Source organism: Piliocolobus tephrosceles, chromosome 1 (genome assembly GCF_002776525.5).
Source record: "Piliocolobus tephrosceles isolate RC106 chromosome 1, ASM277652v3, whole genome shotgun sequence".
NCBI classification, from domain to species: Eukaryota; Metazoa; Chordata; class Mammalia; order Primates; family Cercopithecidae; genus Piliocolobus; species Piliocolobus tephrosceles.
The window spans coordinates 210,709,049-210,722,598 of NC_045434.1; the positions used below are offsets into that span (position 1 = coordinate 210,709,049).

The 13,550-nt window shown below is 46.4% G+C and overlaps 1 protein-coding gene across 3 annotated transcripts in view; it reads left to right on the forward strand.

Annotated features, from left to right (window-relative positions):
- MTOR (mechanistic target of rapamycin kinase) overlaps positions 1-13,550 on the forward strand; it is a 151,048-nt gene that overhangs the window by 115,441 nt on the left and 22,057 nt on the right. For all 3 annotated transcript variants that reach the window (XR_002726332.1, XM_023191944.1, XM_023191945.2), the window contains 9 exons: positions 1,334-1,459; positions 1,557-1,688; positions 6,515-6,630; positions 8,096-8,213; positions 10,497-10,745; positions 11,432-11,532; positions 12,321-12,417; positions 12,806-12,904; positions 13,235-13,357. Coding sequence is in view for 2 of the 3 variants with exons in the window: in XM_023191944.1 (XP_023047712.1) it covers positions 1,334-1,459; positions 1,557-1,688; positions 6,515-6,630; positions 8,096-8,213; positions 10,497-10,745; positions 11,432-11,532; positions 12,321-12,417; positions 12,806-12,904; positions 13,235-13,357 (1,161 nt within the window). In the remaining variant the exon portion in view is untranslated. The remainder of the gene's footprint in view (positions 1-1,333; positions 1,460-1,556; positions 1,689-6,514; positions 6,631-8,095; positions 8,214-10,496; positions 10,746-11,431; positions 11,533-12,320; positions 12,418-12,805; positions 12,905-13,234; positions 13,358-13,550) is intronic.

Below are 13,550 nucleotides of genomic sequence, written 5' to 3' on the forward strand. Positions count from 1 at the left end.
CTTAATGGAGGTTGAGGCTTTAATAACTTCAGACATACAAAACCACCAACTTAAAAACAATATCACTTGAAAGTTATTTGAACTTATTTACATTTAATTCATTTTTGAACTTTGAATGATACATTTTAAATTTAATTTCTTTGTCAGTGATAGTCATCTTCAACCAGAAAGACGGAACAAAATTTTAAAGTTAAAGATGTATTATGTATTATATTCACCATTCACAAAATAAATTGAAATCAGTCATTTAATTTATTTAATCCTCGCCGTATCCCTATGAAACTGGTACTGTTTTTATTCCACTCTACAGATCTGTCAGAGGTTAAGTGATTTGCCCAAAGTCACATAGGTAGCAAGTGGCAGAGGCAGGATTCAAGCTCCAAACCCATGCTATACCATCTCTCAAACTGCTGAGAAGTCCCTAAGGGCAGGGGTTCCCATACCCGGGGCCGGGGACCGGTAGGTAGCCTGTTAGGAACCGGGAGGCACAGCAGGAGGTGAGGGATAGGCAAGCTCCACCTCCTGTCAGATGAGCAGCCACATTAGATTCTCATGGGAGCACGAACCCTATTATGAACTGTGCATGCAAGGGATCTAGGTTGCACGCTCCTTATGAGAATCTAATGCCTGATGATCTGAGGTAGAATAGTCATCCAAAAACCATTCCCCCGCCCCCACCCAATATGTGGAATAATTGTCTTCCACAAAACTAGTCCCTGGTGCCAAAAAGGTTGGGGACCACTGCCTAAGGGTATTTCACTTACAGTGCCTTTAACCTCAGAAAGCTTAGATTCTATCAGCAAATCTCCTTTGTGTTTCACAGTGGATTTGACTATGACTTGCAGGGAAGTTAAAATGTATCAGAAGGCCAGGCACGGTGGCTCATGCCTGTAATCCCAGAACTTTGGGAGCTGAAGTAGGCAGATCACTTAAGGTCAGGAGCTCGAGACCAGCCTTGCCATCATGGTGAAACACCATCTCTATTAAAAATACAAGAAAAGGCTGGGCACGGTGGCTCACGCCTGTAATCCCAACACTTTGGGAGGCTGAGACAGTTGGATCACAAGGTGAGGAGTTCAAGACCAGCCTGGCCAAGATACCGAAACCCCGTCTCTACTAAAAATAAAAAAAAAATTAGCCAGGTGTGATGGCGCATGCCTATAATCCCAGCAACTCGGGAGGCTGAGGCAGGAGAATTACTTGAACCCAGGAGGCAGAGGTTGCAGTGAGCCAAGATTGCACCACTGCACTCCAGCCTGGGCGACAGAGCAAGACTCTGCCTCAAAAACATGTATCAGAAGACATATCTGATCTTCACTTTTGAATGTTCCAGGGCTGCCAGCGTATCGTAGAGGACTGGCAGAAAATCCTTATGGTGCGATCCCTTGTGGTCAGCCCTCATGAAGACATGAGAACCTGGCTCAAGTACGCAAGCCTGTGTGGCAAGAGTGGCAGACTGGTGAGTGACACCCACCCACCCACATGGGTAGGTAGGGCCCCATGGTGTCCCTGGGCTGCCCAGTTCTGTCTGTAACCCAGTCTCTCTTATTTTTAAGGCTCTTGCTCATAAAACCTTAGTGTTGCTCCTGGGAGTTGATCCGTCTCGGCAACTTGACCATCCCCTGCCGACAGTTCACCCTCAGGTGACCTATGCCTACATGAAAAACATGTGGAAGAGCGCCCGCAAGGTCTGTATCCCAGTGCATCCAGAACAGACCACCTTCTCCAGAATGCCCGCCTGATCTGCTTCTCTCTGCCCCTTTAAGACCAGAAAAGAAACAGTGTTTAAACCACCTACTCACAATGTCAGAGAGTTTCTTCCTGTTATGAAGCTATTTGGCCTAATTTCATAAAGTGAATCATAGTTGAGGAGATACATGTATACCATTGATCCATGAATGTGATCACAGTTATATGTATTTGTATCTAGAAAGTGCTGGGACATAGAAAAGGCACACTTTCTACCCCTAAGAGAAGATGGGCTGTTTGGTACAAAAAAGAGCAGATTTGTGAATACACAGACTGGAACTTTCACAAGACCAATTTGGGTTTTTCAGACTTCTGGTCCCCTGTTCTGTCATCAGTTTGGATTCAAAAGGAATAACATGCAGGGTGTAATGCTGAAACCAGGAGGGAAAGTTATCTTGAAGCCAATGTAGAATTCCTCTGACTTTATTTACAGACAAGCCCTTGGGAAATAGATGTGGCTCCTGGTTTGGGGGTTTTCTTCTTTAAACAATCTGCCTGGATGATGGTGAGAACTAATAACCAGTAGGCCCTGGAGGCAAAGTCAGCACCTGCTTTGGCTTCCCCTTCCTCCTTCTTACCAAAAGGAAGAGGGAATCCCAACTAGCCTTCTCTCCCCATTGTGACCCCACAGTGAGGTACCTGAGATGAGAGAGGAATAAAACCCACTGGAGCCTCTGGTGTGGGGAGGTCTCATAAAATAAAAGTTGTGTTTCTGCGGAAGGCACACTTAGGAGATCTGGGGACTGGGTCTAGAAATTGACTAATTTTATACATGACTAACTCAGGGTGGCTGTGAATGCCACCCAGAGTGGGATCAGCCAGCCTGTACCCAGGCACCTGGTCTTTGGGATTTACTGCAGTACCAATGACCTAAGTTTCCTTCTTCAAATGTGCAGCTTGGATATTTTGTTTGTTTTTGTTGTTTTGTTTTATTTTTCAGTCTCTCTGAGCCTCCCAGGCCAGAGCATTTCTGATTTAAAGCCTGACCTCCTCCAGGCAAATGAGAAAAACAGAAGGTACTGGATCTGAGTATAGTCTGGTTTCCCTCCTATGTATAGTCTCCAAGTCTTTGACTGTCTTGCCCAAGGCAGGCCGAAGAAGTCTTTTGGGTAATATCTCAAGCAAGGAGTGGCTTCTTTCAACATAAGACCCCAGCCCAACTTCTCCATAGAATAGTCTTTCTTAGTAGCCCAAATTCTGGTGGAATTAAAAATTAGGAACCTATTTAAAGTAAAGTGCTGGGACTTCAAGCCCAGAACTAGAGCTGTCATATCTTCATAGTTAAGGAGCTACCCAAAGAAAACTGACTACTTAATAATTGTGCTGCTGATCATGACACTCACTGAGCCTTCCTTTCCTCCACTGTAAACAAGAATCATGCTCTGCCTTGCCTGAGGCAAGGGAAGTATTTGTGGGAAAAGCAGACCCTGTTATCCTGGAAGGCATCAGGCTATGGGTATATGTATCATGTTTTCCTAGACGAGACACTTCACAGAATCCAGAGACAGGCTGGTCTTCTATAAAATTTCACTGAGCCAAGGCCGTTGTTCTTGCCCACAAACCCACCCATGCAATCTAGAACCAGAATATTGTGCCTAACTAAAATCCTGCGGGCCTATGAGAAGCCCCTTCTTCCAAGTGACAGGTCCTTCATTTATAAGAGGGAAAGAATCACTTTTCCCTTTTTTCATTTCCTGGGGATGGAGAAAACAAATTTTAAATAGAAAATTTCCAATTCCTTGAAAATAAGTTGCCTTGTACTATACAGTGGAAAGATATTGGATTCTCTTATGCTGGATAAATGAAATATTGAGCTTCAAATCCAAACTTAAAACCCAGCCTCCCCAGCTTTGGCAGTTTATATTTTGTTCAGCTCCGTATTAAGTCCACCAAAGAGTTTAAACCCAGCGTCTGAATTGTTAATGCAGGTAGCTTATGGGCTCTGAAAAGCACCTAGCGTCAGAGTTCCTGGTTTAGCTCCTTACCTGCGTGACGTACGCAATGATCACACTGAGTTATCACCTTTTTAGTGATGGATTTTTTTACTACTGCCTCCCAATTCTTTTTTTTATATATATATACATATAATCAGATTTAAGCCAGGTGTGGTGGCTCACACCTATAATCCCAGCACTTTGGGAGGCTGAGGCAGGTGAATCACTTTAGGTCAGGAGTTCGAGACCAGCCTTGGCAACATGGTGAAGCACTGTCTCTACTAAAAATGCAAAAATTAGCCGGGTGTGATGGTGCACACCTGTACTCCCAGCTACCTGGGAAGTTGAAGCGGGAGAATCGCTTGAACCTGGGAGGCAGACTGCAGTGAGCCAAGATCACGCCACTGCACTCCATCCTGGGTGACAAGAGCGAAACTCTGTCTCAAAAAACAAAACAAAAAATCAGATTTAAGATGGGTCAATGTAGTTCTCCTAGAAAGAAAAACTAAAGAGTGGTTCATACCTGTAATCCCAGCACTTTGGGAGGCCATGGTGGGAGGACTGCTTGAGCCCAGGAATTTGAGACCAACCTGGGCAACATAGCAAGACCTCATCTCTACCAAAAATTGAAATTAAAATTAACTGGACCATGGTGGGGTGTGCCTGTAGTTTCAGCTACTGGGAGGCTGAGGTAGGAGGATCACTTGAGGAAAAGTGTTCAACTCTGCAGTGAGCTATCATTGTACCACTGTACTCCAGCCTGGGTAACAGAGTGAGAGACCCTGTCTCTAAAGAAATAAACAATTAAATTTTAAAAATTAAAATTAAAGGAAAATTTATCACTTCCGAAGTGTGGGATACTAATGTAGTTCATTTTTCAAAGCTGGTGGTGAGTAATGGATCTCTGTGAAGACAGACGTCTGAGGGAGACAGGTGTTAAGTGTTGGAACATCTGTGTGCCTGCCCTGTCTTCATACAGTGGGTTAACTGCTTGATCAATTGTTTGTCATGTCATTCTGGCTCTGGGTTAACCCAATCTCTTCATGCCAATTAATTCCTTATATTGAAAAGCGTCTGAGGATCGTCCTGGTCCCCAAGCTAGGGAGTTTCATTTTCTTCAAGACCATCATCACTGACGTGTTTTTTTGTGGTGTGTGTGTGTGTGTGTGTGTGTGTGTGTGTGTGTGTGTTTTGACACAGACTTTTGCTCTTGTCACCCAAGCTGGAGTGCAATGGTGTGATCTCGGCTCACTGCAACCTCTGCCTCCGGGTTCAAGCAATTCTCCTGCCTCAGCCTCCTGAGTAGCTGGGATTACAGGCAGCCACCACCACACCCAGCTAATTTTTGTATTTTTAGTAGAGACGGGGTTTCATCATATTGGCCAGGCTGGTCTCGAACTCCTGACCTTAGGTGATCCACCCACTTTGGCCTCCCAAAGTACTGAGATTACAGGCATGAGCCACCACGCCAGCCTTTTTTTTTTTTTTTTTTTCCTTGAGACAGTCTCACTCTGTTGCCCAGGACGATCTTGACTCACTGCAACCTCCGCCTCCCGGGTTCAAGTAGTTCTCCTGCCTCAGCCTCCCAAATAACTGGGATTACAGGTGCACCCCACCACACCTGGCTAATTTTTGTATTTTTAGTAGAGACAGGTTTTGACATGTTGGCCAGGCTGGTCTGGAACTCCTGACCTCAGGTGATCCGCCGGCCTCAGACTCCCAAAGTGCTGAGCCACTGCACCTGGCTAACATGTTTTTATTTAAAACAAACAAAAGTACCTCTTATTTGATTTACCATAAGGAGAACTATTATTTATCTGAAGTCTTGATTTTTTCCTTCTTCTGCAGCACAGAACACACTGTCTCTTTTTCACATTCTCTCATATAATGTTTCCTTTCCCTGTGTTAACACATTTAGATTTTGCCATTTTTCCATTTGAGCTTTTGAGGTTTGTACATTCTATCTCCATCCTTGAAGCCCTTTATTATTATTTTTGTTTCTCTTTGTGGGTTTTTCCCCCCTCTAGAAAAAACAAAATATTTGTTTTTCCCTTTAAAAGTGATATGGACCCTACTTATCAAGATGCTGGTTCGACTGGATGTGGCGGGCTTGTACGGTAGTCCCAGATCTGTGATTCTGTCTCTGCTCTTCCTCAGTTCAACTGTCTGTTCCTGACTCACGTGTCCTCTGCTCACGTTGTATAAAGCCCGTAGTGTAAATAGATCTAGGTGCTTTAGGGTGCTCTGGAGATTTTGTCCCTAAGTCACCCTGTTCAACCAGATGTCTGCTGAGCTGATATCTTCTCCCTGGTCCATGTGAATGCATGAGGGTCTTCACCCCAAATCTGTGTTCTTATTTGGGTGCTATATGATTTTTTAAATCTATAGTTTTTGCTCTGCTGGACTGTCCAAGGTACCCTGGTGTTGTAAACAAATACCAAAGTTTTATTAGCCTGAAACAATTCCCAAAAGCCTAATATCCCCAAGGGTAACATATTGATAGTGAAGTAAGCAGTTGTTTCAAATTACTTCATAGGAATTTTTATATGGGGTAGCCAGGCATGAAACTGCCAAGGCTTATAAAACTGGTAATTATAGTTGGCAGAGGAGAGCCAAGACTTGAGTTGAATAAGTCATGAATATTTTTGAAAAGCCCAGCCTCTCCCAGCATCACGCCCTGGTCCTCTGTCCTATGGGGTCGTCATCCTGTGCTTTAGGGTATTCTCTTTGGAGAGGGGTTGACTCATGTGCCTATCAGATGAACAGTAGCTCCCTTCCTCTGAAGTTGGGCCACATGCCAAGTGGCTTTCTGTGCCTTTGTCCTGTTACAGATCGATGCCTTCCAGCACATGCAGCATTTTGTCCAGACCATGCAGCAACAGGCCCAGCATGCCATCGCTACTGAGGACCAGCAGCATAAGCAGGAACTGCACAAGCTCATGGCCCGGTGAGGTCCCTACTGCTGGGGCAAGTCATATTCCAGCCTTGTCATCCCAGCAGCTTCTGCAGCAAGGAGGAGTTCAAGGCTTCTTGGGTGGCTGATTGCTAACATCTCTCTTTCCTTTTCCAGTAGGGATCCCAGGCAACCACTAGGGATCCCAGGCAACCACCAAATCATGCTGCTCCAAAGTCTCTGCCACTTGCTTTCTTAAGTTCAGCAGCCCAAGAGCACCCATGTACTGTTCTCTTGGCATCTGACTTTAGAGTTAGAGTCCTTGTTTTCAAATGTCAGATATGCTGCCTTTCTTTTTGGAGATGGTCTTGCTCTGTCACACGGGCTAGAGTATGGCCTTGATCTACTGGGCTTAAGCAATCCTCCCACATCAATTTCCCAAGTAGCTACAGGCACGTGCCACCACACTGGCTAGTTTTTTGTAGAAATGAGGTCTCTACAAACAACAGGCCTGCGTTTCCCCCTACAAGTTTAATGTTGCCCAGGCTGGTCTCAAACTCCTGGGCTCCAGCCAGCCTCCCTCCACGGTCTCCCAAAGTGCTGGGATTATAGGTGTGAGCCACTGTGCCACCCTATGCTGCAGATTTGATATTTGACTTCAGAGAAGTGACTTAACCTCTCTGTGCCTCAGTTATCAATATAAAAGGGACAGTAATAGTTTCTATTTCCTAGGGTGGTGTAAAGTAGTGTGAAGATTAATGCAAAGAGTACAATGTCAAGCATTTCGAGCAGCATTTGGAATATAGTAGCAGTCAGTAAATGTGGGCTAAGCTCATTTCAATGAGTGGAGGGGAAGGGAAAAGTAAGGGAGAAGCCATATAGCAATAAGAGAAGTAACTCTCAACAACTGTCACCCACAAAAATTGGATTTGGGGTAGATAGGTCCATGTAGACCTATCTGTACCAGGTACCTGGTTTATGCTGTCATTGAGAGACAAAGGTCAAGATGGAAAGATGATATCTTAAAATTGTATTCCAGGCCGGGTTCGGTGGCTCACGCCTGTAATCCCAGCACTTTGGGAGGCCGAGGTGGGCGGATCACAAGGTCAGGAGATCGAGACCATCCTAGCTAACACGGTGAAACCCCATCTCTACTAAAAATACAAAAAATTAACCGGGCGTGGTGGCAGGCGCCTGTAGTCCCAGCTACTCTGGAGGCTGAGGCAGGAGAATGGCGTGCACCCGGGAGGCGGAGCTTACAGTGAGCTGAGATCATGCCACTGCATTCCAGCCTGGGCAACAAAGCAAGACTCCGTCTCAAAAAAAAAAAAAAATGTATTCCAAAAGCCCATCTTCTTTCTTCCATATGGCTGAAAATTTTGCTGACTCCTTCACATTGCCTCCTGAGAACAAGAGGAAATACTAGAAGGGCTTCAGTGTCCCCTTAACAATTCGTGGCCCTCTTACAAGGGCTGTTTTGAGGAGGGAGCATCATGTGGGCTTGTTTCTCTGCTTCCAGATGCTTCCTGAAACTTGGAGAGTGGCAGCTGAATCTACAGGGCATCAACGAGAGCACAATCCCCAAAGTGCTGCAGTACTACAGCGCTGCCACCGAGCACGACCGCAGCTGGTACAAGGTGATCAGAAGCAGGGCCGCCTGTGAGACCCAGCACCCTGGCTGGCTTGCTCATGTCCTCCTGTGTGCTCGTGGTTACAGCTGAGCTTCTGTGGAGCTAGGCTGATGCTGTTAATTTGCTTCTTGAGTCCCTGGAGTCTGTCAGTCACAGGCCCAGGGAGCCTGCATTTCCCCCTACAAGTTTAATTAATACAGAAAAATTATTGTGAGAAATACTTGTTACACCAATTATTAGGTGTGTGGGGTGCTGGGGATTGCTGCTGTCTTATAGATTCTGAGCTGCTTGTTTTCCTGGGAGCATCTGGACACATGGTTAATCTCTGGAGCGTCATCTTCCCTTGGGTCATCTGTTCCTGCTCAGCATTTTTCTGATTTCCATCCTTGCCTGCTCCTCAGCTAAGAACTTAACTTTCTTTATTTTTATTGGAAAGATCCAAGTAACATCCTGTTATGTTACAGGAAACTTTTGAAAGAGATAAACAGAATTAGAAAATTTATAAAAGATGTGATTGATGGAGGGGTGATTTTTGCAAGTATATGTCTTTAGTGAGAACACACATGCTCATTTCTTTTTGAGAGGCTTCCTGGTAACTAGGTGTGGCAGATATCATTGATGTCTTTCCAGTATTTCCTTGTCTTGCCAATACTTTGTGAATTAATCCGTCTGAAATCTAAACTTGCATCTGAGGACTGCAGAAGCACTTATAATACGTATCTTACCTTTGTTTAGGCATGCTTCATTCTGGTTTGCATGAATGTCCAAAGCTGCATGTCCAAAGCTGGAAAATACATCCAGTAAACACTATTAGCTGGAAGCTTATTAATCAGAATTGCATTCTAACCAGAGTTACTTTTCTTCATTTAGCTTTTAGGAAGTAAGCATATCACAAGAGAAAAGCTGGTTTCAGGAACTTTAGTTTTAGTTTTTAAAAGCATTTCCTAATGTGGGTCCCTTTGGTTTTATAATGTGTTCTACCATCAACGTCATGGCCCTGTGTGCATGCCAGGACTGTTTGTCTGGTTCACCTTGACCCCAGGTCATTGCCAGGCACATAGCAGATATACAAGAGATGTTCGGTGAATAAATGAAGGTATGGAAAAACTGAAACCTGGGTCATTGTAGAATTCTTACTCACCAAGTAAAGGTTAATTGTGATCAGTCTATTCTGCTTAGATGAGAAAACGGACACACCTGTGTTCAAGGTTTTTGGCAAGGCATACAAACGAATTTCCTGATTATTCAGAAAGTTCAGCTATTAATGGGTCATGTAGTGTCCTACTGTCACTGCAGAGTTACCGTGAGTGGAAGCAAACTCTGCCTCACGCTCGCTAAACCAAGCAGTGGTACGCTGTAGAGTCATTGCCGCTCAGAACCCCACAGAGAGGAGTATTCCTTTATCCAAATAAGCACCAGGGATTCGTCCATCAAGCATTGAGCACTGGTTCTCTGTCAGGCCATGGGCTAGGTGTGGGGACCAGGTGGATGGGCGAGATTCTTTCTCCACCATGCTCCTATGCTCTTCATGTCTTCCTTTGTCCACTGTCTGGTGACCTGTCAAGACTTTGCTCCCCTGAAATACTGCGATGACTGCTGCTTGCCCCCACTTCTGCTTGCCGCTTCTGCTCTCCCCTAAATGTACACTTGATATCCAGTGCAGCTCTGCTTTCTGGGTGAAAGTGCCAGCCCCGTGCCTGCTCCAGGCATGCTTTGCTGGCCTCGCTGTCACTCCTCGCCTGCGTGTATCTCCTGCGCAGTAAGGTCACATCCATGGGCTTGTTTCCCGTGAACTAATCTGTGCATCTCTGGCCTTATTCTTCCCCCTTGCCAAGTAGTCCCCACCACTGCTCTCTTGTTTCCCTCCTTGCCCTTCTGCACCTCTCTTCCAGACCTACCCCAAATCCCTCTTCTTGACAAAGCTTTCCAAATCCCTGTCGTTGCTACTCCCGTTGCGCCTTGCAGAGTACCTAGGTCTTCAGGTTTGTGTGTGAGCTCCCCTAGGAGGCCAGGAGATCCCTTGAGGCAAGAGCTCTTTCCTGCTCCTCTTGCTGTGCCCTTCTCGCAGTGCAGTGACAGCAGTACGTTATATAGTTAGTGCTCCACAAAGTGAGTGGATCATGTTGAATTTAGTAAAACAGCCATTTCTGAGTGTCTCCTTGAAGTGTTTGCTTTATGGACACAGAGAAGAGGCAGGAGCAGCTGTTCCTCAGCATTTACCTTGCACTCCTCTGAGCCCTGCTGTTGGTCACAGCTCCGATGTCTGTCCTTGCCTTTCTCCCCAACCAGGCCTGGCATGCGTGGGCAGTGATGAACTTCGAAGCTGTGCTACACTACAAACATCAGAACCAAGCCCGCGACGAGAAGAAGAAACTGCGTCATGCCAGCGGGGCTAACATCACCAACACCACCACTGCCGCCACCACGGCCGCTACTGCCACCACCACTGCCAGCACCGAGGGCAGCAACAGTGAGAGTGAGGCCGAGAGCACTGAGAACAGCCCCACCCCATCGCCGCTGCAGAAGAAGGTCACTGAGGTACCCTTCCCTTCTTCCTTATTAACAACCAACCAAGGTGCCAGGCTCTCTGAGAAATGGAACCGTTGTTAAGCTTAAAAGGTACCTGAGGCTGTATCTGAAGTGCCAGGTGGAGCTGGAAAATACTGCCTGTCTGCCATCCAGCACTGCCTGAGACAGGGCTTTGTGTGGATATTTGTGTTTGGGGAGCTGAGGCAGCCTCCACGCTTTGAAGAACAAGCTCCTTGTCAAGCTTCCCCGTGGATGAGCTCATTCTCTACATGTTGCACCTGTGTGTGGGTGGCTGTACACAGCCGCAGGTCCACTCTGAGGATAGGGCTTGGGAGGTCCATCCTCTGCCTTTTTCTCTCCACTTCCACTTCTTCCCCTTCTCCTTGGGCCATCAGTTCAGAATGCACCAGGGCAGCTGGCAGGCCCAGAGATCAGAGTGTTCAGAGCCTCAGCCCCACCTCCTCCCACCCGTTCAGGAAGCCCCTGTCAGCCCCAGATAATAACAGTTATGATACAGTTGCCATTTATTGAGTCTTTGCTGTATGCCAGGTAATGATTAAAGCTTTTTCATGCATTAACCGATTTAATTGTTATAACCACCCTTTGAAGTAGGTACTATTAGTATGCTGTTACGCCCATTTTACAGATGAGAAAGCTGAGGCAAGAGTGTCACTAACACGTGTATGTTCCAACAGGATCTGTCCAAAACCCTCCTGATGTACACGGTGCCTGCCGTCCAGGGCTTCTTCCGTTCCATCTCCTTGTCACGAGGCAACAACCTCCAGGACACACTCAGGTATCAGAGAAGGGGAGGATGCAAGTCTGGTAGGCCATGTTAATGGCAGGACATAGAAGTCACACGTAAAAGTCCTCTTTCCCTTCCTGACCCTGATGAGGACACTCAAGATGGGTGTATGTGCCTTTTTTCTGCACTGCAGTTTGAAGAGTAACAGCTGACTGGGCCCCACCTGTGTGGGTGAAACCTACAGAGAGTGAGGAGGAGAAGTGGAGCGAGAACTCTCCATGTGTGGTTTATTATGTAGAGACTATTAACTCATTTGTTAATCACAATATTTCTTTTTTTCTGACCACCCGTTGCCTGTTGAAGTCACAGTATTTCTAAAATCCCTCAGCAACATGGAGAGGTCTAAACAAACGACCCAAATCAGGCAGTCCAGAGGGTAAAGGTGACAAGGTCCATGTCCTCCTTCATTGGAGGATCTCCAGCCAGCTAAGAGGCAGGTGTCCCTGTTGCCTCTGCCCTACAGCGACTCTTATTTATGTGCAGACTTGTGGCTCTCTAAAGGTTATCCTGGCTCGTCTGTTTGATGTCTGCATACGTACTGTGGTGACCCCTCGGTGACCTGGGATGAAACGCTCATTTGCTCAGGGTGATTCTTGTGGTGTTCAGTCAAGAGCACTGCCACCCATCACAGACACCTGCTCCCATGGGAGAGCAAACACATTTGAGAGTCACTGGTTGGAGTCCCTGCCAGATCTCTTCTCGGGAGCCTTAAAGATTAAAAACAGACAGGCAAAAACTGGGAAACGCAATTTTCTATGACTTTCTCATTTCTTTTTCAGAGTTCTCACCTTATGGTTTGATTATGGTCACTGGCCAGATGTCAATGAGGCCTTAGTGGAGGGGGTGAAAGCCATCCAGATTGATACCTGGCTACAGGTGAGGACACTTGGTTACAGGTAAGGGTGGCCCTGATTCTCTCTTCTGGAGGGGGCGAGCCATCCAGATTGATACCTGGCTACAGGTGAGGATACTCGGTTACAGGTGAAGGTGGCTCCAAGTCTCTCTCCTGTGTGTCTCCTCATACAAGCATTCTCTGTTCAGCGTTGCAAGGCAGCATGTGTTAATATAGTGCTAAGGAAGTAGGGCTCAGTCCCAGGGTCAAGGGTCCATATTTTCTTTATTTTCTTTTAGAAACTAAAGGGAAGGGGAATGAACCATTTCAGAGTGTCAACCAAAACAAGTGACAATAATTGATCTTTTCCTAGAAGAATAACTAGTTGTTTCAAGTCTCATATGCTACATACTGTGTCTTTTTGAATACCAGGTTATACCTCAGCTCATTGCAAGAATTGATACTCCCAGACCCTTGGTGGGACGTCTCATTCACCAGCTTCTCACAGACATTGGTCGGTACCACCCCCAGGTACGTGGAGACCCTGAGCAGTTTCTCTTCTAACCACTGGTTTGGTGGTCAGCCTTTCCAAAAGCTACCCTGGAGACACAAGCACAGGAACTAGGAGTCATGTGTTCCATCCTGGCCCAGGAGGGTCTGTCTAGCCAGCCATCCCAGAGGGCCCGGGAGCCTTGCTGAAAAGAAAGCGTTCCCTCCAAGACTGAGTTAGCCCCTTCCTGGTAGCCTCAAGCAGATGTTAATGTCACACTCACCACTTGTTTTGTCATTCTCCTTAAAATTCACACCAGCTCTCCCCCAACCCACATTCCTTTATAGATGTTCCTTCTGTCTTTCCCTCAGGCCCTCATCTACCCCTTGACAGTGGCTTCTAAGTCTACCACGACAGCCCGGCACAACGCAGCCAACAAGATTCTGAAGAACATGTGTGAGCACAGCAACACCCTGGTCCAGCAGGCCATGATGGTGAGTTGGAGCCACTGTGGGGTTCCACAGACCCTGGTCACCTAGCTGGTGGGTGCAAGTGGGATTGTTTTTCTTCCTCACATTGGTGCTGTGCACTCCCTTTGACTGCTGGAAAGAGTACCTCCTGTGTCTCCAAAACAGACCTTTCTGAGGTTAGCTGATTCTTGGTTCTTCTCTCCTTCTCTTGGCTTCA